This window comes from Salmo salar, chromosome ssa04 (genome assembly GCF_905237065.1).
Source record: "Salmo salar chromosome ssa04, Ssal_v3.1, whole genome shotgun sequence".
NCBI classification, from domain to species: Eukaryota; Metazoa; Chordata; class Actinopteri; order Salmoniformes; family Salmonidae; genus Salmo; species Salmo salar.
Window position 1 is genome coordinate 36,462,200 of NC_059445.1, and position 22,822 is coordinate 36,485,021.

General features: G+C 43.3%; 1 protein-coding gene across 2 annotated transcripts in view; it reads right to left on the reverse strand.

Annotated features, from left to right (window-relative positions):
* The window catches only part of LOC106602907 (SPT6 homolog, histone chaperone and transcription elongation factor), a 70,151-nt gene that overhangs the window by 40,732 nt on the left and 6,597 nt on the right, over positions 1 to 22,822 (reverse strand). For both annotated transcript variants that reach the window (XM_045716870.1, XM_045716869.1), the window contains exons 6-25: positions 22,606 to 22,687; positions 20,477 to 20,735; positions 20,247 to 20,348; positions 17,606 to 17,719; positions 17,228 to 17,317; positions 16,875 to 17,017; positions 13,446 to 13,597; positions 13,093 to 13,200; positions 11,314 to 11,443; positions 11,045 to 11,195; positions 5,127 to 5,281; positions 4,724 to 4,919; positions 4,233 to 4,373; positions 3,939 to 4,058; positions 3,534 to 3,610; positions 3,244 to 3,379; positions 2,915 to 3,052; positions 2,499 to 2,666; positions 2,135 to 2,262; positions 1,726 to 1,933 (exon numbers count right to left, since the gene is read on the reverse strand). In XM_045716870.1, coding sequence (XP_045572826.1) covers positions 1,726 to 1,933; positions 2,135 to 2,262; positions 2,499 to 2,666; positions 2,915 to 3,052; positions 3,244 to 3,379; positions 3,534 to 3,610; positions 3,939 to 4,058; positions 4,233 to 4,373; positions 4,724 to 4,919; positions 5,127 to 5,281; positions 11,045 to 11,195; positions 11,314 to 11,443; positions 13,093 to 13,200; positions 13,446 to 13,597; positions 16,875 to 17,017; positions 17,228 to 17,317; positions 17,606 to 17,719; positions 20,247 to 20,348; positions 20,477 to 20,735; positions 22,606 to 22,687 — 2,798 coding nt within the window. The remainder of the gene's footprint in view (positions 1 to 1,725; positions 1,934 to 2,134; positions 2,263 to 2,498; positions 2,667 to 2,914; positions 3,053 to 3,243; positions 3,380 to 3,533; positions 3,611 to 3,938; positions 4,059 to 4,232; positions 4,374 to 4,723; positions 4,920 to 5,126; positions 5,282 to 11,044; positions 11,196 to 11,313; positions 11,444 to 13,092; positions 13,201 to 13,445; positions 13,598 to 16,874; positions 17,018 to 17,227; positions 17,318 to 17,605; positions 17,720 to 20,246; positions 20,349 to 20,476; positions 20,736 to 22,605; positions 22,688 to 22,822) is intronic.

The window sequence follows — 22,822 nt, forward strand, 5'->3', positions numbered from 1 at the left end:
CATCCATCTACACACAACATCCCATAATGACAAAGTGAAAACATGTTTTCAGAATTTCTTTACATTTGTTATTGAAAATGAAATACAGAAATATCTCATTTTTATAAGTATTCACACCTCTGAGTCAATACATGTTAGTCTTTCTGGATTTTCTAAGATCTAAGACCTTAGAATCTCTGGAAGTTTCTAAGATCTTTGCACTCCTGGATTGTGCAATATTTGCACATTATTCTTGAAAAAATTATTCAAACTATGTCATGTTTGTTGGATAGACAGCCATTTTCAAGTCTTGTCAAGACGATTTAAGTCAAAACTGTAACTAGGCCATTCAGAATGTCATCTTGGTAAGTAACTTGAGTGTATATTTGGCCTTATGACTTATTGTCCTGCTGAAAGGTGAATTTGTTCATTTCTTTGCCACATTTGTAGCAGTATTACTTTAGTGACTTATCGCAAACAGGATGCATGTTTTGGAATATTTCTATTCTATACAGGCTTCCTTCTTTTCACTATGTCATTTAGGTTAGTGTTGTGGAGTAACTACAATGTTGTTCATCCATCCTCAGTTTTCTCCTACCTAGCCTTTGGCACATTATTTACCATTCATTTCTATTGGGCACAACATAATCTGAAACACAACCAAAACAAACTGCAAATGCATCCAACAAGTTTGTAGAGTCACAAGCTTGATGTAGTCACTTCGGGCTAGTAATATGGGACCAAATACTAAACTTGACAACTTATGTTTTTATTATTATTTTTGGTACTTTTTACCCCTTTTTCACCCCAATTTCGTGACATCCAATTGTTAGTTACAGTCTTGTCCCATTGCTGCAACTCCCATACGAACTCGGGTGAGGCGAAGGTCGAGAGCCATGCGTCCTCCAAATACGCATTCCACATTCCGCTTAACCTGGAAGCCAGCCGCACCAATGTGTCGGAGGAAACACCGTACAACTGGCGACCGAGTCAGTGTGCATGCGCCCGGCCTGCCACAGCAGTCACTAGATCGCGATGGGACAAGGACATCTCGGCCGGCCAAACCTTCCCCTAACCCGAACGACCCTGGGCCAATTGTGTGTCGCCTCATGGGTTTCCCGGTCGCAGCCAGCTGCAACACAGCCCGGGATCGAACCCAGATCTGTAGTGACGCCTCAAGCACTGCGATGCAGTGCCTTAGACTGCACTTCCGACTACTTTAACATACGTGAATTAAACAAATACTTATGACACCTTCAAAATGCGGGGGACTAGATAGATCAATCGCATTCATTTCTAAATGGTAGAACAGACATACATGTATGCCCTCAAATAAAAAGTGACATTCTGTACTGTCGCCTCAAATAAAACATTTGATCACAAATCCAAAATGCCGGAGTATAGAGCCAAATTAAACGTTTCAACTTCACTGTCCAAGTAAATATGTAGGGGAGTGTATATCATACAGTGTGATGCCCTTGTTACCATAACCATACAGGAGAGAACAGAGGTAAGATGGATAACAAGGTGAACATATCGTACATATAATGTTTGTAACCCTACAGGGGCAGGGGAGAGGACATGGCATGATGTACTTATAAACGTAACCCAGCAAGGATTGGACAGGTGAGAGGTCATTGAAAAGGTATATGTGGAGAGAATAAGGTTCTCAGGGGATTTAAGAACAACATATAAGACAGGAACACACACACACACAACCCCCCCAACACACCCTTCTGTCCGTACCTGTCTCTCCAGCTCCTCAGCAAAGGCATCCAAATCGAGGTCTTTGAGTCGCTCCGGGTTTTCCAGGATTTCCTCTAGCGCACCGGCCGGGTTGGCATCCTCCGCGGACTCATCGTATTCCAGAGCGTCCACCGCCATCTTCCTGGCCCACTCATACGTCTCCGGGTGCACCCTGGACCCGTCCAGAACCTCGATGTATGAGTCCGAACTGCAGAAGGGGAAAGGGATTGAGTTAGAACCAACATTATACCAAGAGAATACAAAACAACTCAATTATTGGACATAAAAATGTAAAATACATATTTTTCGTAGGAATACGCAGTGGGGGAAGAACATTCTAGGCTGAAAAAAAAACTCTCCAAATATAACTTTTTGCCCTTCTCACACACAGAGACAGAGAGAGACGTACCTGTCTCCAAGCGAGGCGGTGTCTATCTTGATGAAGCCGGCACAGTTGATGAAGACCTTGGGGCCCATGTGACACATGGTGACCAGCTGAGTCCTGTTCTCCAAACGAGTGTTGTTCTGTTTTAGGATCTGGGGAGAGACATCGCTGTTATACTAATACTGTAAAAATGTCTAATGTTGCTCCTTTACATAGGACAAAGGACTACATTCACATTAGCATGACACAGGACTCAATTCGGAGAGGGCGAGACACAATACAGACCGTGTACAGACATGGAGCAAGTAGATATACCGAACACGGCTCTGACTCAAAACCTGCAGGCAGGCAGACACAGAGAGCGACAGACAAAGAGACAAAGACAGACCTTGAGCAGGTGCGATCCCTTCCTTTGTCCGAGGCCACAGACGAACTGGACCAGGCTCTGTGTGTAGGGGTGAGATATGGCCCTGTTCACATCCACCCCCACCTCGTTGACCCGGTTAATAAACTCACAGTACAGAGCATTCAGCAGGTCCTCCTTTACTACATGCTCCTGAGAGGGTAGAGAAGGGAGAGAGGAGAAAGAAAGGGTACCATAAAATCAACATAAAGCGAAGGCCACTCAGTACTGATGACCTTTGACAATTTTCAAGCAGATCTAGGATTAGGTCCCCCGTGCCCATATAATCTTATTCATTATGATCTAAATTAAACAACATATAAGGTTGCTATATCAGCACTTCCACTCCGAGGCTTTATGAATATGGGTCCTGAGGACAAATCACACACTCAGTGTCTCACCTGAAGAGGGTGTAGTTTGAGGCAGAGGATGTCTTCGTCTGTGCTGCAGACCTGCGCGTACTCCACCATGGGATCCTGGATCTTCCTGGCTATGGACACGGCCTGGCGCAGCAGCGGAGGGTAGTCCCTGAAGTCAGTCTGGAGCGAGAGAGAATAGGGAGGGAGGGAGGAGTCATGAGTATGGTTAGATATGGGTCATCAGATGTGTGCGTATACGTAGCTATGCATTCATGCTGTGTCAAAGCAGACTTGTTGATTTCTTGCAGTTCATGTGGACTGTGTGTGTGTGTGTGTGTGTGTGTGTGTGTGCGTATACAGAGTGTGTGTACCTGAGACTTCGTGCTGTTCATGTAAAGCACGGCCAGTTCGTTGTCCACCAGCTCCACTCCCACAGCAGGTAGAGAAGACTCCTGCTCCAACTCACTCACTGTCCTCTTAATGTCCTCCATTATCATGTGGGCATCTCTACACACACACGCACCAAACACGCACGCCAAAAAAAGCCCTTTACCGTAGGTATCCAAAAATAAACCAACGAGAACCAACTCTTAAGCGCTCTCTGCACATACAGAGAAATGTTTTTCTTCTCAAATGTGGTCAGTAGCTGGAGAAGGCTCACCTATTCTCCCCGGCAACAGCCACCACGTGAGGTTTCTTACTGATCAGGAACTTCTTTAGGTTCACAATGTCCTGGAGCTGAGGAGACAAAACACTAGAATAATACGCTCCGTGATAATAATCATATGAATGAAAGTATGAAATAAAAGACTGAGTAGAACAAAATAAAACGAGACAAAATCTAAGGGTTAACAGGTTGGTGAAAGCAGCTGAATAAACAAACCCAGTGTGGACTGCAATATCTCCTGGAATACATGATGCTTCCAAAGTGAGAAAACGTGTATTTCTTTACTTTCGGTGAACTATCTTTTGATACAACTACACTGACGAAGTGATGTTTCCTATGAATGCATGGCTAAATGATAAGATGGCATGAGAGGTGGACAGAGGAGAGGATAGGTGGTACCTTTTTGTCCCTCTCGTCCTCTCTCCATGCATTCCTCCTCTTCAGGAAGTAAGGCAGACGGAGGAAGTCCACCACCTCTCCCTCTCCGTTGATCAGAGAACAGAACACTGGCGTGTCTCTACGGTAACAGAATTACAACTTTCAGTTATTATTAATACATATGGTATACAATAAGTTGGAGGACACCACAAACAAACAAAACACGCCCACACACACTGCCTTCCCTATTAAGCAAACACACACACACACACACACACACACACACACACACACACACACACACACACACACACTGCTGTCTGCAAAGGCCACTCCCAGGACTCTGATCCCTTTTCCTTGACTCTCATCCATCAGATCATCATCCTCCTCCTCCGCCTGCTGGTCTGGTCTGTAGGGAGCCACCTTCAGCCAGTTATACAGCCTCCTGCAACACGACTGGTCGGACACACAATATCACAGTGTATACAAACCTACACTACACCGCTACACCTTCAGCCAGTTATACAGCCTCCTGCAACACGACTAGGGTCAAAGGTGAACCAGAAGAGGAATAATACACCACTGTGACCAAAATGTACACTAAAGCTTGAAATGGATGTTTATTCACAACATGTGCTGGAACATCGGCTCTTCTAAATCGAAATTCACAATATCATGAAAAGTCTAAAAAAAAAAGTCTCCAATGATCAAGTTAAACCAACTCTGAGGTATTCAACAGTATATGGAATACATGATACTGAGTCCTGGATGTAGCTAGGTGTGCTGTAACACTATCAAGTATATACCTTGATGATGTTGTCCTTGGCCTCTGCGATGAGTTTGTTCTTGAGTTCCTTGGCCATCTGAGGGTAGAGGAACTGTGTGAGGGAGCGTTCGATGGCCAGGGTCCTCTGTCTGTTCCACTCCTGCACCTGATGGCTGAACTCATCTCTGTAATAGAATTGCTTGATCTCATCAAAGTACGTCTGGTCACCTGCAAACCTGGGGGGGAGATAGGAAGGGAGGGAGAGAGAAAAAAATGATTATGAAATAACAGAGCAGAAGCCTTTAGCTTTGTTCTGAACAAACCAGCGGAACAGACAAAATAAATATTTTGCACAATTGACCATTCCAGGAGACAAGGGTTAACTCAAAGGTCGTCTTCCCCATACCCTTTAACCCCTATGAGGTCGATGCCCTTCGCCTTACCCTTTGACTCCTAGGAGGTCGATGCAGATGTCAATGGTGAGAAGGCCCTCCTCCTCAGCCTGGCACATCTTTAAAAACTGTTCTCCGTTCAGCTCCTTCACTGGCTTGTTTTTCAGGTACTTGAAGGAGTAGCCAAAATGGGCCTCATCCATATCCTAATAACAAACCGGAGGTAAATTAACATGGCATGGTACAAAGTAGATAATGGCTTAACCCTTTATTCTGATGGGAATTAACCTAGATGGATAGGACTACATTTAAATGTTTCTTAAAGAAGAAATATGAAAAGCATATGTATAACCATTAGGGATGTAACGATTCACCAATACGCATCGGTCCGGAAATTAGGCTTCTCCAAGCTCTGATGCTGCAGCTGTTCATTAGTAGCCTACCAAACTTGCTAACTGCCTGGTACTCAGCACTCTATTGTCCCTCTAATCACTCTGACATCAATGCGAATGTATTAAAAAATCTAATCTAACACTTCATGAGAGCCCATGAGCTCATGTTGCGCAACATTTCTAAAGGCTATGCAATTGTGGGAGAAAACAGAGTGATGGCCTCTACTAAATAGAGGAGGATATCATCAGCTTTCTATAGGCTAGGTCTACTATATTTATTTCTCAACTTTCCTAATATTAAGCATATTTACAACAGGAGTATAGCCTAGCTGGCTGCCATTAAAATACACCATGGGGAAAAGCGTCCTCAATTTGCTATTTAAGTGCATAGATGACATGTATTTTTTCCCGCTGCCCCTACTTCGATACAGGTGCATGATAATGGTCCATTTTAAATCAAAACAAAATGTCACATATTATTTAGTATATGTAAAGACAAGATTCAATCAAGAATAATCTGATGGGTGACAATATTAGTCTATCACTTGTGAATTATATATTAACACTTGTGAATGATGCCCAGCATAAGAAACAATGTGAAGCCTTCTATGCATACAGTTTGATGTATACGTTCGATAAATCCAACGTATGCACCACACAGAACGCACTACAACTGCAACGCTGCAAGGCAAACGCAGCGTTCCTTTGGAAATGAATGTACTTCTGGTGTACCAAAATGCTATGACACTGTCGGTGTGATCTAGGCTTTACCCACCTGGACAAAAGGAATGTATGTGTGAGGATGCTGTTCATCAATACCATAGTGCCCTATAAACTCATTGCAAAGCTCACAGCTCAGAACTCCTCCCTATGGAACTGGGTCCTGAACTTCCTGACGGGCCGCTCCCAGGTGGTCAAGGTAGGCAACATTACCTCCTCGACACTGATTCTCAACACGGGGGCCCACAAGGTTGCGTCCTCAGCCCCCTCCTGTATTCCCTGTATACCCACGACTGCATGGCCTTACACAGTTCCAACTATCATCAAGTTGGTTGATGACATGACAGTAGTAAGCCTGATTACCAACAACAATGAGACAGCCTACAGGGAGGAGGTAGGCCCTCTGATGATGTGGTGCCAGGTAAACTCTCCCTCAACGTGAGCAAAACAAAGGAGCCGATTGTGGACTTCAGGAGGAACCAGGCTGGACACACCCCATCCTCATCAATGGGGGCCGCCGTGGAAACAATCATTTACTTCCAAATCGTACACATCTCAGTGAAGCTGAAATGGTCTAACTACACAAACACCGTAGTGAAGAAGGCACAACAGCGAATCTACAAATTTCTTCAGCATCCTGAGGTTGGCCTGTCCCGAGGGCCCTCACAGTGTTCTACAGGAGCACCATCGAGAGCATACTTTCGGCCTGCATCACAGCCTGGTACGGCAACTCCACCGCCGCAGACCGCAAGGCTCTTCAGAGGGTGATACGTGCAGCCGAACGCACCATGCCCTACAGGATCCCTACCCTGCAACACCGGGTGTCGCAGGAAGGCCAAGAAGATCATCAGCCAGCCAAGCCATGCCCTGTCCTCCCCGCTTCAATGACAGAGACAGTACAAGGGCATCATGACAAAAACTGATGACTGGCCAATAGTTTCTACCCTCAGACCATCAGGCTGCTGAATATCCACCACTAGTCAGCTACCTGCTCCCCCTGCTACTGTCCCTATGGACATTCCTCCCCCTCTGCTACTCCCACTATGGACATTTAGTTATTATGTTTATAGTTCCATTGTTTTTATTACAATTGTAATTATTTTACTTCACTTAGTCCTGCAAGATTTCCACTGCACCCTGCAATCACACCTGAAACCCTGTACATGTGACTATTAAACACTGAATCTGAAGGCCAAATATACACTGGAGTTGCCAGTAAATGTTCCCGAGTGGCCGAGTTACAGTTTTGACTTAAATCTACGGCAGGACCTAAAATGTTTGTCAAGCAATGATCAACAACCAATTTGACAGAGCTTGAACAATTTTGAAAATAGTAAAAATGGGCAAATGTTGCACAATCCAGGTATGGAAAGCTTTTAGAGATTTACCCAGAATGTCCATCTACAAAGTATTGAGTGAGGGGTGTGAATACTTATGTTAATGAGATATTTCTGCATTTAATTTTCGAGAAATGTGAAAACATTTACAAAAACATTTTCACTGTCATTATGGGGTATTGTGCGTAGATGGGTGAGAAAAAAATCATTAATCTATTTTGAATTCAGGCTGTAACAATAAAAAATGTGGAATAAGTCAAGGGGTGTGAATACTTTCTGAAGGCGCTGTTCAGTATTTTACATTTACTGTGCTTTTCGCCGCATTTGTTGATAGCGAAATCTGAAAACACTCTGGATACATTGATTAGAATATTAATAGAAAAGTTGGGGTAGGTGCAACAAAAGAGAAAATTGCAAGGGTTTGAGTGAGAGGTCTAACTGGTGTCTCCACGTGGCCACACACCCCTCAGTTCAAGTTAATCCAATGCACTTTTATGACTTCAATTAAGGTGCTTTTTTGAGCTCTCCTAGCTGTGTCGTTGAACAACGAGAGAAAGCACACTTGTAGTTGTTACGAACACAGCCCTGCATCCCCACCATCACACAATTACTGTTTTTGTTTACGCAATCCAAAAAACAAATCAATTTTAAATCACAATCTGGGTCAGGTGGGCATCATTTGAAAGCTTGTTCTATTGCCAACATGACTAGCCAAGTTACAAAAAAAATACCATCTTTAAGTGTTAGGCTTTTACCAGGAAATTCAGAGAAGCAGATCGTAAATTGGGTGCGCATAGAATGGAGTCATGAGTGCATTGAGATACATGTTCTGCGGCAAATTATATTCACAATACGACAAACATAGGCTCATTCTGTTCCGAACAACTCAGGGTATGACGCAATGTAGCTGTACGTCAAACATAGTGATTATAAACGTTGACAGTGGCTGTGTCCGAATGCCCACACTTGGGTTCTAAACAGTAGGCCGTTTGAGTATGCGAAAAAAATTCAGTTTAAATAAAGTATGCGACATTTTGTAAATCAAGTATACTTTAAATGACCGGATGTCACTTTCATTTCAGCTTTGACAACAACTGAACAATTAGATATGGGGATGCGCTTCCGAAAAGAAAAAACAGGAAACAATGCAATCACGCAATCTCAGTACGCAAAAATATAATGTTTAATAGCATGTGAAATAGTGTAACAGTGTAGGTTCCGTCCCTCTCTTCGCCCCAACCCGGGCTCGAACCAGGGACCCTTGCACACATCAACAACTGACACCCCACGAAGCATCGTTACCCATCGCGCCACAAAAGCCGCGACCCTTGCAACGCAAGGGGAAACCCTACTTCAAGTCTCAGAGCGAGTGACGTCACTGATTGAAACGCTATTAGCGCGCACCACCGCTAACTAACTAGCCATTTCACATCGGTTACAATAGCATTCTAAATCGAGTATGGTTTAAATGCCAGGATGTTACTCATTTCAGCTCTTCGCCTAGTAGAATTTGATGCACACTTTTCCACAATGCATTGGAAGATGTGGGCTGCGAGTGATAGGCCCTAGTTCTCTTCAAGTAGACAAACAAAACTAGGCTACTTAATTGGGAAGATGTCTGAAGCTTCTGCGCTGGTGTTCAAATGTAGGCAAGTAGTTTTTGTTCTCCATAAAATGACCACGAGTACTGCATTGTCAGCTACATCATTGAAAACAGAAGTATTTTTATATTTTTGTTTCTGACTTAAGTGTTTCTTATTCTCTTGGCCTTCGTCAGAGCTTTTATACTGAAAAAAATAAACGCAACATTTAAAGTGTTGGTCGCATGTTTCATGAGCTGAAATAAAAGATCAAAGTTTCCATATGCACGAAAACCTTATCTCTCTCAAATTGTGCGCAAATGTGTTTACATCCCTGTTAGTGAGCATTTCTCCTTTGACAAGATAATCCATCCACTTGACAGGTGTGGGATATCAAGAAGCTGATTAACATCATGACACAGGTGCATCTTGTGTTGGGGACACACACACACACACAGAACACAAAGGAGCATGAAATTGGCATGCTGACTGCAGGAATGTCCACCAGAGCTGCTACCAGAGCATTGAATGTTTTTATCTACCATAAGCTGCCTCCCAACGTCGTTTTAGAGAATTTAGCTGTACTTCCAGTCGGCCTCACAAATCGCAGACCACGTTTAACCACACCAGCCCAGGACCTCCACATCCGGCTTCTTCACCTGTGGGATCGTCTGAGACCAGCCACCCAGACAGCTGATTAAATATTTCTGTCTGTATTAAAGTCCATTTGTGGGGAAAAACTCAGTCTGATTGGCTGGGCCTGGTTCCCAAGTGGGTGGGCCTATGCCCTCCCAGGCCGACCCATGGCTTTGCCCCTGCCCAGTCATGTGAAATCAATAGATTAGGGCCTAATGAATTTATTTCAACTGACTGATTTTCTTAATATGAACTGTAACTCAGTAAAATAGTTGACATTTTAATCATGTCGTGTTTATATTTTTGTTCAGTACAAATACTAAATCATCTTTTGAGTTCTGAATGCGTCACCACCGGGGACATGGGATGTGGCTACAATATTGATGTCATTTTAGATCAGGCCTTTTGATTTGAACATCGGGATTGTTTTAGTTTTGTAGGATAGACTACCTACTTAATTTATGGATGAAGCCTTAGCAGTCTCATTCCCAATGATCAGTGCTTTAGCGTATTATGTTGCTGTCCAGCGGTTTTGAATTTGCGATTCACTTCTATAAACTTTGATTAGCTAACACAACGTGCCATTGGAACACAGGAGAGATGGTTGCTGATAATGAGCCTCCGTACACCTATGTAGATATTCCATTAAAAATCGGCCGTTTCCAGCTACAATAGTCATTTACAACATTAACAATGTCTACACTGTATTTCTGATCAATTTGATGTTATTTTAATGGACAAAAAAATGCGCTTTCCTTTCAAAAACAAGTGACCCCAAACTTTTGAATGGCAGTGTATATATATATTTGTTACTGCTCGATTAAAACGATCTCGGCCAACCAACAGCCTAGCGACCAAACAATCGACCAGTTGACTATTTTATTTATTTATTTACTAGGCAAGTCAGTTAAGGACAAATTCTTATTTTCAATGACGGCCTAGAAACGGTGGGTTAACTGCCTTGTTCAGGGGCAGAACGACAGATGTGTACCATGTCAGCTCAGGGATTCGATCTTGCAACCTTTCAGTTACTAGTCCAACGCTCTAACCACTAGGCTACCCTGGCGCCCACTAATTGGGGTCAGCCCTAGTTTTATTGTCTGCACGTTTGCTGTCGTCTAGAGACAGGTCTCACTCATACTTTGGTATATTTTGGCACAGCATTGTAGCACGTTTGTATCTTGTCAGTTTGTTAAACTATAGTAAAGCAGAGTGGTGATACATAGGGAAGATATCATGGCATTTAGTCCAAATATCCTAAAGAACTCTACATTAGTGTTAATGCATTGTCTTGGTTCCCGTACCTTCTTTCCTTTCTTGGTGGGATTGATGTTGATCTTGGCTCTCTCCTGGAAGGTCTGTCTGAGGACGTGTCTGACCAGAGGCTCCCTGGAAATCTGCATGGCCACCATGTAACGAGTCCCCTCCAACACCGCCTCAGGACTGTTAAACTGGCTACAGAGAGAGAGCAAAAAGAGGTAGAGGGGGTCAGTGTGTGCGTTATCTGCAGACAGTCTTTGGCAAGCTATACAGAGTTACTTGTTATTACCTGCTGTGTGTGTGGTGTAGTTACCTGCAGACGTAGTCTTTGGCCAGCTCTACAGGCTCGGCAGGGAACTGCTCTGTCTCGTGGCGCTGGTAGCTGTCTCTCAGATTCTCCCCAAACTGCTCTGGAGTCAGACCAAACTTCTTAGCCAGGCCGTCTGAGACAGAGAGAAGGGAAGGAAGACAGGATCTTCAATCTTTATACATGTCTCAGTGCACTCATATTTTAACTAGGGCTGTCAAATGATTAAAATAGTCACGATTAATCGCATTAAATTCTGTGGTTAATCTCAAACGTTTATTTGATCAAATTTGGTGCTAAATTAAAAAAAATCCACTTGAAAAAAAAAAAAGCTGTGTATTGAGTTATAGGCATGTAGGGACTGAAACACAACAAATACTCTGTATCAGAATGTTTTTAATGGCATATTCACCATAAACAAGCAATACAAAAGTCCTGTAACTTCCTAATAATGCTCCCAGTAGGCCTACTCCCTCATAAATGTTCATGAAGTTCCCACACACACACTTAAAGCGTCAGCCATTCCAAATGATTGTTCTCCCAGTTACCGATTGGAGGGTTGGCTATAAGAAAAAAAAAAAAATCACTGGCTCTATGGATACAAAGAACAAATAGCATAAACCTGTCCAACAATGTCATGAATTCCACTGAACATAAACTTGTGACCATACACTTCAGTCGTCCTCCCATTTCTTTTCACTGACTAAGTTGCTAAGATAAACAAGCCCATTGACATTTTCAGATGAAAAAGCTGCTCTCTTCTTCTGTACGATACGGCCAAAGAGTGAAAACAACCTCTCACAAGGTACTGATGTGGCAGGCGTTGCCAGGAGCCTTCGTGCAACGCAGGCCAGCCTGGTGTGTGCCCACACTCCACACATTTCTCAAAGGACTCCTCCTCTTCATCAGACACAGAAGGACTGAACAAGAGGGCAGCTTTCTTCTTTGGTGGCTCTGACTCTGTTGCTTTATCAGGTTAATGTGCAGGCCTCTCTTCCTTCAGCAAGTTGCTGACCAAAGCACACACCTCACCCCTCTCAGGTCTAGGAAGGCACTTCAGGTCCTTAAACCTTGGGTCGGGTGCTGTGGCGATCTTCAGCCACGTGAGGTTGGTGCTTTCCTTGCGTTTCTCCAGGTCTGTGAACGTCATCAGAGCTCTCGATCACCCAAAGGAGATGACACAAAGCATGCAACACCATTGAGCAGGAAATGTACAGAAAATGATCTCTCACACACTCACTAACAGAGTGATAAAGAAGATTACTTGCAGGGCTCCAGTACTGCCCCCCAGATTCTGCAGTTTCTCCAGGTCAGCTGTGGTTGGCATGGTGATGTTCGTTTTCTGTTGGGCCAAAGCATCTCTCAGTGGTTGTTGTTTCGGTGGGCTGTTATTGAAAGTGCCAAAAAAAATTGCCATTTGGCTAGGGCATTGTCGAACCCGCTGTTGTGTAAGGACACTGTGAAGGACCTTTGGAGACTGCGCGGTGCAGGGCATGTGTTCAAAAGGCATTCAAAATGTAACGCATGAATGCGTTATTAACGCATTAACTTTGACAGCCCTAATTTTAAAACATCAGTCTACGCTGAATACGAAAAGGACAGATTGGCAGAAGTAATGTCTTGAGGCAGAGCAGGGTACTGCATGTGCGCATACCTGGTTTACATACCTGGTTTACATTTCACATGTCAAGGCCCTTGCATCCACCACACGCACAACGAAGTCAAGCATATGTCCATTAAGTAGGGATAAAGACACCATATTAGAGACCAGCAGAGGTGACTTACCGAGCCCTGCGCTCTGACAGATGCTGTACATGTCTCTACGAGATGCCAGCTTCAGGTCTGGCCCCTTCTGCTCTTCCTCCTCCTCCACCTCCACCTCTTCCTCCTCACCTGAATGGACAGGGAAGAGACATGATGTCACACAGTGTGGAGGGTGCTAAACATATTTTAAAAAAAAGACAAAGCATGGTTGTTCAAAAGGTGCCGTTATTTTACTTCACATGCAACAATGCCACCCTCATTGCAGCTGCTTCGATCTCCTTATCAAATCATTTCTGGGTAACAATGTAGTTATTTACTATAACAGCTTTCAGTAAAAAATTTAACAATAAGCCCAAGAAATGACGTTTTCCTACCGTCCTCGTTAACCTCCTTGATCTTCCTCAGCTTCTTCTTCTTATTGGCGGCCTTGGCTGTGTTTTGCATCTTGGGGATGTCTCTGCCGTAGTACAGCAGGAAGTGGCTGTACACATCACTCAGCTCATCTATGGACTGGACGTCTTTCAGTCTACAGGAGGGGAGAAGAGGTGAGGAAATGAGAAAAGAGGAGGGGAGAGGGCAACAGTTACACTAGCTGGACTTTACTAAATTGGTCCTTTCTTTTATGAAGACATGGGGATATGAGACTTCTGAACTTTGACAATCATGTAATGGGAAATCTTGGTCCAGCTTCCTGGACACAAACTAGGTGTATGGGAAACTGCCCTAGTGGTGGAGGTTTCAGTTAGGAGGCAGACAAATGGACCCAGTGCAGTGCCCAGGGGTGGCTTTTATTAGTGCAGAAGAGGCACCAAAACTGTTGTATACTATGTACAGCAATGTACAAACAAAATAAACATGACGATGGCCAGAACAGGAAACAAACTTGGGGTAAACTGAAAATAAATCAAATAAAGGTTAAACTCAATACACAACAGGCCGCAACCCGGCCAAGAAAGGAATGGCATGGATTAAATTAAATTCCATCAGGGCTCACCTCGGACTGTATCAACAATTAACAGGTTGAAATACAGGCATTAAACGCACCATAAGATATAACTCAACTAACTAGCTTTAGGTAACAATTAGCCCATGAAAAAAAGCCTATAATAGATTGGGGTAACATAAAAGCTTCAGACTGCAGACCTGGTTTGCCAAAACTCCCGAAGCAGCAGAGGTAACATTTTATCTCATCAATAACGGGGATTAATAGGGAGGTTTGTGACATATACTCCTGTACAAATAGTGATCTAAATAATACCATTACAATGTGCACTTTGTAAGGTAAATTAAACGCACAAAAATACATGCATGGAAAGCGTAAATAACAGGATTTGCCCACGTGCTAACATACACCTTCCTCGCTTTACAGGCTACATCACAGCACCGAAGGACATGGGATTATACACACAACATATTCAATACATTATTCTGTATTTTCATAAACTGTTTCAATATCTGGTTATTAATATGTCAAGTCAGAATACCAGGCACAGAATTTTGGGGGGGGATTCTCTAGGCTTTGTGTGTCTGGGAAACTGGCCCCTAGTGCATTACAACACACAATCTTGTTTTTTTTTAAAAGCACTGATTGCTGAACTTCTATTTCTACAATATCCCTTATCGGTCCTTTTACACCTGTCGCTTCAAGTTTACACAATGTGCAGGACAGAGCTTGTCAATCATCGACTATATCAGTGTGACCTGTTGACACAGGTCACACCGACCCCCCTCATACCACAGTGTTCCCCTATGGCCCTGTGTTAAGACAAATTCTGGTCAAAGGTAGTACCCTATATAAGGCAGGGGTAGGCAACTAGATCCAGCCGCGGGTCGGCGTGAATAGTCGGCGGTCCGGAAAAACGTTATCATCATTTGTACATTGCAAAGTGACCACATCTAAGCCCAAAAATTGATTTGATTTTAAAATAACAATAATATCATACCTTGATTACATTGAGAATAGAGCCCGACTGATTTATCGGTTGGCTGATATTATCGGACGATACTGGCCTTTTCGGATGTATTTGTATCAGCGTTTAATCCACCAAAAAACCGGGGGGGAAAAAAGCTGTTCTTCATGGGGGGGCATTTCATTATTTGTGCTGAAGATGGCGCTCTTTCCATTAGCCTATCTTGCCTTGGCATGCTACAGCAAGATTGGACACAATCACCCAAAGCAACTACACCAGTTAGAGAGGAGAGTGAAATACTGTGAACTGTTACTGCCTCTACGGTGAGTGCCAGCTCAATAAAGTGCCAAAAATGCACACTGGACCTATACTGTTACGTGGTAGGGTTTTGGTTGTCGTGACAAACAATGGATGCTATGCTCAAATGTGAAGCAAGTGCCACGCTAAGAACGATCAACTCTGTGGTAACGTTAACGTTACAGCCCTTTAGAGAAGCCTGCGAAATCTGGTGTTATATTTGCTCTTTGCAAAGGGAATTCCTCAAGCGGTCATTCCAATGTATTCAGAGACACAAAAAATAACAGCAGGTTACAAAGCAGTTTTTGGTAGTTTTAATGTATGGGTTGTTACTTGTCAGGGACTGGTCCAAATTCACATTTCGCCACCCTCATTTCCAGTACGAGTACTCAACTAACTGTGTGAGAGTACTTGAGGGTTAGTGCTATACGGGACCCTTGGGATGTCCCTAAACCCTAACCACTACCCATAACCCTTACCTAACCCGAAACTTAACATAACCATTTAACATTTCAACTTCAATGGAGGGTAGGGAGGTCCCAAGGATCCTGGATAGCAAGGATCGTTCACCGAGGATACACTTGAAGCGAGAGGCAGAGCGGCAAAGCGTAGCCTCAGTGAGGCAGCTCAAGCCTAGGCTATTGTTTTGGCTGGAATCCATGCAGTTTATCCTCCTTTCACAAAAGTAACAATTTTTCCATAAAAAAATATTCTCTTTCTGGTGCTACCATAGATTTTATGTGATGCTCCTAACCTTTTAGGACACAAATTCAAAGCTTGCTTAACAATTTATAATTATTCTGCAATCTGCATTTTGTTGTTTTTGCCTACTGTTATTATTGAATTATCCACTTCCATAAATCATATGTTTTCATTCATAATGTGCAGATATATTATTTGTCTACATTCTGCAGCGATGCGCCATCCCATCTGGTTAACGCTTAGTGGGACAATTATTTGGTTTCATCAGGTCAATGACCCAAAACACATCTCCAGGCTGTGTAAGGGCTATTTGACCAAGGAGAGTGATAGAGTGCTGCATCAGATGACCTGGCCTACACAATCAGCTGACATCAACCCAATTGAGATGGTTTGGGGTGAGTTGGACCGCAGAGTGACGGAAAAGCAGCCAACAAGTACTCAGCATATGTGGGAACTCCTTCAAGATTGTTGGAAAAGCATTCCTCATGAAGCTGGTTGAGAGAACGCCAAGAGTGTGCAAAGCTGTCATCAATGCAAAGGGTGGCTACTTCGAAGAATCTCAAATATCAAATATATGTTTGATTTGTTTAACCCTTTTGGTTACTACATGATTCCATATGTGTTATTTCATATTCTACAATGTAGAAAATAGTAAAAATAAAGAAAAACTCTTGAATGAGTAGGTGTGTCCAAACATTTGACTGGTACTGTATATCAGTTATCGGTCAATATTTTCACTCTGAAATAGGAATCGGATCAAAAATCCCATATCAGTCGGGCTCTAATTGAGACCTGGCCTGCGGGCCGCCTGTTGCCAACCCCTAAGATAGGGAATAGGATGCCCATTCAGACACAGTCCATACCTCCTCTGACCCTATGGTTGGCTGTACGTACCTCTCCATATCAGCCGTGTCCAGGGGTCTGATGCCATCAGCTAGGGGTTTGTCAGGGTCGGCAGAGATCTGTTCATACTGGTGTGACTGCATCCTCCGGAACAGTCGTGTCAGGTTCTGTTTCCTGCTCTTCAGCTGGCACCACTGGGGTCCCAGAGGTCAGGGGGTACAGGTCAGGGGTCAAGACACAGGAAGTGAGTCAATAACAAACAACATTCTTTCTATTGGATTACAGTTGTAACATAATCTAAGCTAAGGTGACCAACTGCTGGTATACGCAAAAGTGTGTGGGGCTGGGGTGTGAACCTCAAAGTCATGTTAGATGCCAAAGGTTGTGATGAGGTCATCCTTTACCTTCTCGTCCCATTGCCAGACCTTCCACAGGTCGTTGATGTTGAGCTCCGGTTCCACGTACTCCTTCCTGTAGAACGCGATGAACGGAACCTGGAGGAAACAAAGAATGTAAAGTGGGCGAGAACATGAGACAGACACCACTGTAAAGCTTGATTTACAGATTAATTCGGACTATTGGCTATGTTGTTGCTACGGCGTCTCAAGAGGGACAAACAGTAATATTGCTTGTTTTTCAAGCAAAGGTCTTTTAAGGGAATACGCGAGCAGACGTTTGCGTCGCCTAGCCAAGATCTGCTAGGAGCAAACCAAACCTTTGTATGCGGACACCTTACACACTCAGCCACTACACACTCACGCACATGTAATCGGGTGGTGTACCTCAAAGTGCTGGTTCCTCATGAAGTTGAGGGCCTCCTTGATCTTAGCGATGGTGCTGGGGCCTTTCCTGCTGAAGTTTGTGGTGGTCCCTCTGTCCAGGTAGTCTGTACTCTCCTGAACACCCAGAAAACAGTTGATTGTTTTTTAACAAAGAAAGAAGAGTATGGAGTCGGCCGAGACAGTAAGGAATGGGCTGGGCTGTTCATGTGTATGAAGATAGTGGGGTATTGGATGAGGAGAATGAAGTGGGGTATTTAGTGAATTATTGCTGTGTTGGGTGTCTGAGTTGTCTGTAAGGTATGTGGTGGTTGTAGGATGAATGACATGGATATATCCAGAGTTTCAGACTGCGACCATTTAGTCGTATTTTGTGACATTTGACTTAGCTGTGTGAGTTACATTTTTAATTAGTCGCATCGGTGCGAGCTGCACATTCTACATGGTCACCTCACTAAAAATGTCCTATTTTTTTAGGAGGCTAAACCCATGATTTGGTCAAACAGTAAAGTACATTATCCTCACGATTTCTGTGATGAAAGTGTCTGCCTACCCATGTACCTGTTTCGCTGGGGTCTGTTGCGGTGTCCCCCCCAAAAAAATGCTCCGGGAGAAAACATGCGTTCTGATTGTATAATATTTTCAAATCCAATTGCGGGGAGAACGCAACTATCCTGTTGTCACAGTTGAATAGAGGATGTTCTCAGCTTTCTTTAGGTATATGTTGTCAACTTTGAGCTCAATAGCAACTATTATAACCTACAACTGAGATTTGAGATGGCTTTGAGATGAGGAGCGGGGTACGCTTTCTTTTGGACATTACATTTACTGTTAAATTAATACATGGCTACTAGCAGTTGGGTAGTATATTTATCTTGCTAATGTGTTTTGAGTTACTCAGATGGTCCCAAATAAATTTGCCTATGATATTAGTGCACATAAAGATGCAGGCCAATTCATCTTAATTGAAAAAAAAAAAATAATAATTTTAAAGCATTGTGAAATACTTTATAAGATTTAAAAAAATGTAAATTACGTGACACCGCAGAAAGAAATTGGTGTGACCTAGGACTGTTGCGGTGACCGTACTACTGCCACACCAGCAGTCCCAAGTCATGAAGGTATTAAACTTCCACGTAACCGTTTAGTCACGGTAATTAGGCTTCTCCAAGCTCTGATGCTGCTGATTGTCATTAGTAGCCTACCAAACTTGATAACTGCCTGGTACTCAGCACTCTATTGTCCCTCTAATCACATCAATGCAAATGTCTTCAAAAATCTAAATCAAACACTTCATGAGAGCTCATGAGCTCATGTTATGCAACATTTCAACAGGCAATGCAATTGAGCAAGAAAATAGAGTGACGGCCTCGACTAAAAAGAGGACGATCAGCTTTCCACAGGCTAGGCCTACTATATTTATTTCTCAACTTAATATGAAGCACATTGATTATATTTACAACAGGAGTATAGCCTACCTGGCTGGCATGAAAATAAACCAAAGGGAAAAGCATCCTCCTTTCGCTATTTAAGTGCATAGATGACATGTATTTTTTCCCGCTGCCTCTGTTTCGATACAGGTGCATGATAAAGGTCCATTCTAAATAAAATGTCACATTATTTAGTATATGTAAAGACAAGATGAAATCAAGAATAGTCTGATGGGTGACAATATGCCACCGTGAAATTGTTGGCATTCACAATTTGACTTGATAATGAGTGACTGATGTAGTGTGTACAGCCTGCGCAATAAACAAAGCAGAGCTCATGCCTTTAAAGCAACTGCTTCGCATCATGCAGCCTTACAATGTATTAAAAATCAAAACATATGGCCCAACTTTTGTAAAACAACTAAAGTTACATTAATAACTCTAAATTAAGCATATAGGAATACCTAGTTCTTTGTTAAACGCTGTTAAACAAAGAATAGCCATGTGCGCACTCCCTCAAATCGTTTCAGAAAATATCCTTTTGATTTTATTCAGCTTTGTTCAATTGTATTGTTCATTACTATAAAATAATGCCACGGAATTCTAAGCAAATCTTGTCTGCTAAAATGAACTCGTGTAACCCACAGTCATTTGGCATAGCCTGATCAGGACAACTCAAGAGTATGCCATTCTGTTCTTCTGAAATAGACTACATTTTCTTCATATCATGCTTCTTTAGACCTGTCTAAAATAAATAATGGATTTATTGTGAAGATGTAGGCTATATTACATGGATTTATTAAACGTTTTTTTTTTTTATTTTTTTTTTAAATATAGATGTTCCAAAGGTCAGCATGCGTGGAAGACAGGAGATGCTAAATGTGTTTATGTTAATTAACGGTCAACTACCGTGAGACCGACAGTTATTTGCTTGACAATCACCGGCTGACGAAATTGTGTGACCGCCACAGCTCTAGTGTGACCAAATCATGGCCTGGTGCTACCAACTGAAAAACGTAGTTGCACCAGCGCCACCAGGAGAAAATGTTATTCTGGAGCCCTGGATATATCATATCGTAAGTTAGGGCTTTATAGTAAGGTCAGAGGTTCCTACCGGTATGGAGATGGTGGGGGTGGGCTAAGATAGTGTGTGAGTATGTAGTCAGTATGTAGTATGTATGAAGTGAATGTGCAGTATGGTCAGAGGCTCCTACCTGCATGGAGATGGTGGGGGTTGAGAAGGCATTTCTGTAGATCCACTCTGCCTCTTCCTCTAACTCATTATCCTCAGCAGGCTTCACTGGGATGGAGCGCAGCTACAAAACAGAACACAGAGAGAGGGTGAGACACACACACAGAGCTTGATTGAGATGGCACAACTATATTCAAGGACACAAGGAGGGTGAAACAGACAAAGAAACACACACACAAACCCCCCCCTTACCTGGAACCTCTCTGGCATGTCTGTGGAGCGGATCTCGTTGTCCTGGTCTGTCATGTGACTACTCTCCAGCTCGCTGGGCTCATAGATCTCGAAGATGCTCTTCCTCCCCACTCTCCTCTTCGTCTGCTTCTTGGGCCGGTCCCATCCCTCTTCATCCTGGTCCTCCTCCTCTCCCTCACCCTGGTCATATGCTCCGTCAGCATCAAACTCTGCAAAGTCAAAGTCACCGCCGAAGATCTCCTGAGCCTCCTGGAGGGCTCTTTAGACGGGGAGAAGAGGAAAGAGGAATGAGGAAGAGAGACGGATGGGGTGTGGAGGAGTGAGGGAGGGGGTGAGATTCCATTTTGTATTATTTGATCACTTCATACATAAGTTCATACATAGGTGCATATCTTGGTAGGCATGTTGAAGAGCTGCTTCATAAACCAATGTACGTAATTAAAATAGATAAATGGATCATAGTTGCTTTGAACAGGTAAGTTTTAAATAGACTCTACTCTCAATGTTTGTTCTGCACTTTCTATGTACAACGCCTTCGGAAAGACCCCTTGACGTTTCTTCCACATTTTGCTACGTTACAGCCTTATTCTAAAATGGATTAAATAGTTTTTTTCCCCCCTCGCTCAATCTACACACAAAACCCCATGACAAAGCAAAAACAGGTTTTTATAAATTCTTGCAAAATGTACAAAAAATACAAAACTGAAATATCACATTTAAATAAGTATTCAGTTCCTTCAGTCAGTACTTTGCTGAAGCACCTTTGGCAGCGATTCCAGCCTGGAGTCTTCTTGGGTATGACACTACAAGCTTGGCACACTTGTATTTAGGGAGTTTCTCCCACTCTTCTCTGCATATCCTCTCAAGCTTTGTCAGGTTGGATGGGGAGTGTTGCTGCACATCTATTTCCAGGTGTCCAGAGATGTTCGATCGGGTTCAAGTCCGGGCTCTGGCTGGGCCACTCAAGGACATTCAGAAACTTGTCCCGAAGCCACTGCTGCACTGTCTTGGCTGTGTGCTTAGGGTCGTTGTCCTGTTGGAATGTAAACCTTAGCCACAGTCTGAGGTCTTGAGCGCTCTGGAGCAGGTTTTCATCAATGATCTCTCTGTACTTTGCTTTGTTCATCTTTCCCTCGATCCTGACTAGTCTCCCAGTCCCTGCCGCATCCCCACAGCATGATGCTGCTACCACCATGCTTCACCATAGGGATGGTGCTAGGTTTCCTCCAGACATGACGCTTGGCATTCAGGCCAAGAGTTCAATCTTGGTTTCACCAGACCAGAGAATCTTGTTTCTCATGGTCTGAGAGTCCTTCAGGTGCCTTTTGGCAAACTCCAAGCAGGCTGTCAAGTGCCTTTCGCCGAGGAGTGGCTTCAGTCTGCCCACTACCACAAAGGCCTGATTTGTAGAGTGCTGCAGAGATGGCTGTCCTTCTGGAAGGTTATCCCATCTCCACAGAGGAACTCTAGAGCTGTCAGAGTGACCATCGGGTTCTTGGTCACCTCCCTGTCCAAGGCCCTTCTTCCCCGATTGGTCACTTTGGCCGGGTGAACAGTTCTACAAAGAGTCTTGGTGGTTCCAAACTTCTTCCATTTAAGAATGGAGGCAACTTGGTTCTTGGGGACCTTCAATGCTGCAGAAATGTTTTGTACCCTTCCCCAGATCTGTGCCTTGACACAATCCTGTCTCGGAGCTCTATAGACAATTCCTTTGACTTCATGGCTTGGTCTTTGCTCTGACATGCACTGTCAACTGTGGGACCTTACATAGACAGGTGTGTGCCTTTCCAAATAATGTTCAATCAAGAGCTCAATATCAAGTCTCACAGCAAAGGGTCTGAATACCTATGTAAATAAGGATTTTCTGTATTTTTTTATTTTTAAGAACTTTGAACAAATTTCAAAAAACCTTATTTCGCTTTGTCATTATGGGGTACTGTGTTTAGATTGCTGAGGATTTTTATTTATTTAATCCATTTTAAAATAAGTCTGTAACGTAACAAAAGTGGAAAAAAATCAAGGGGTCTGAATACTTTCCGAAGGCACTGTATGCGGGAAGGAAAGAACTAGGTCAAATGGCATCATACCGTTCTGTCTAGTTGACTGAGGAGGTGTGTGTGAACACTCACGCGTCCGTGTATCCTGAGAACTTTTTGCCTCTCTTCTTTGTGATGGGCTGGCCATCGTCGTCCACAATAAAGTCGTCAATATCTGAGGAAATTATTGAAATCGGTGTGAGTTACAGAACCAGGAAGTATTCAGCAAAAAGTATGTATAATTCCCTTTCCTGTAATATGTTTACATTTGCCTATATAGAGCTTTTAGTTTCTCAAAAACACTTAAAGC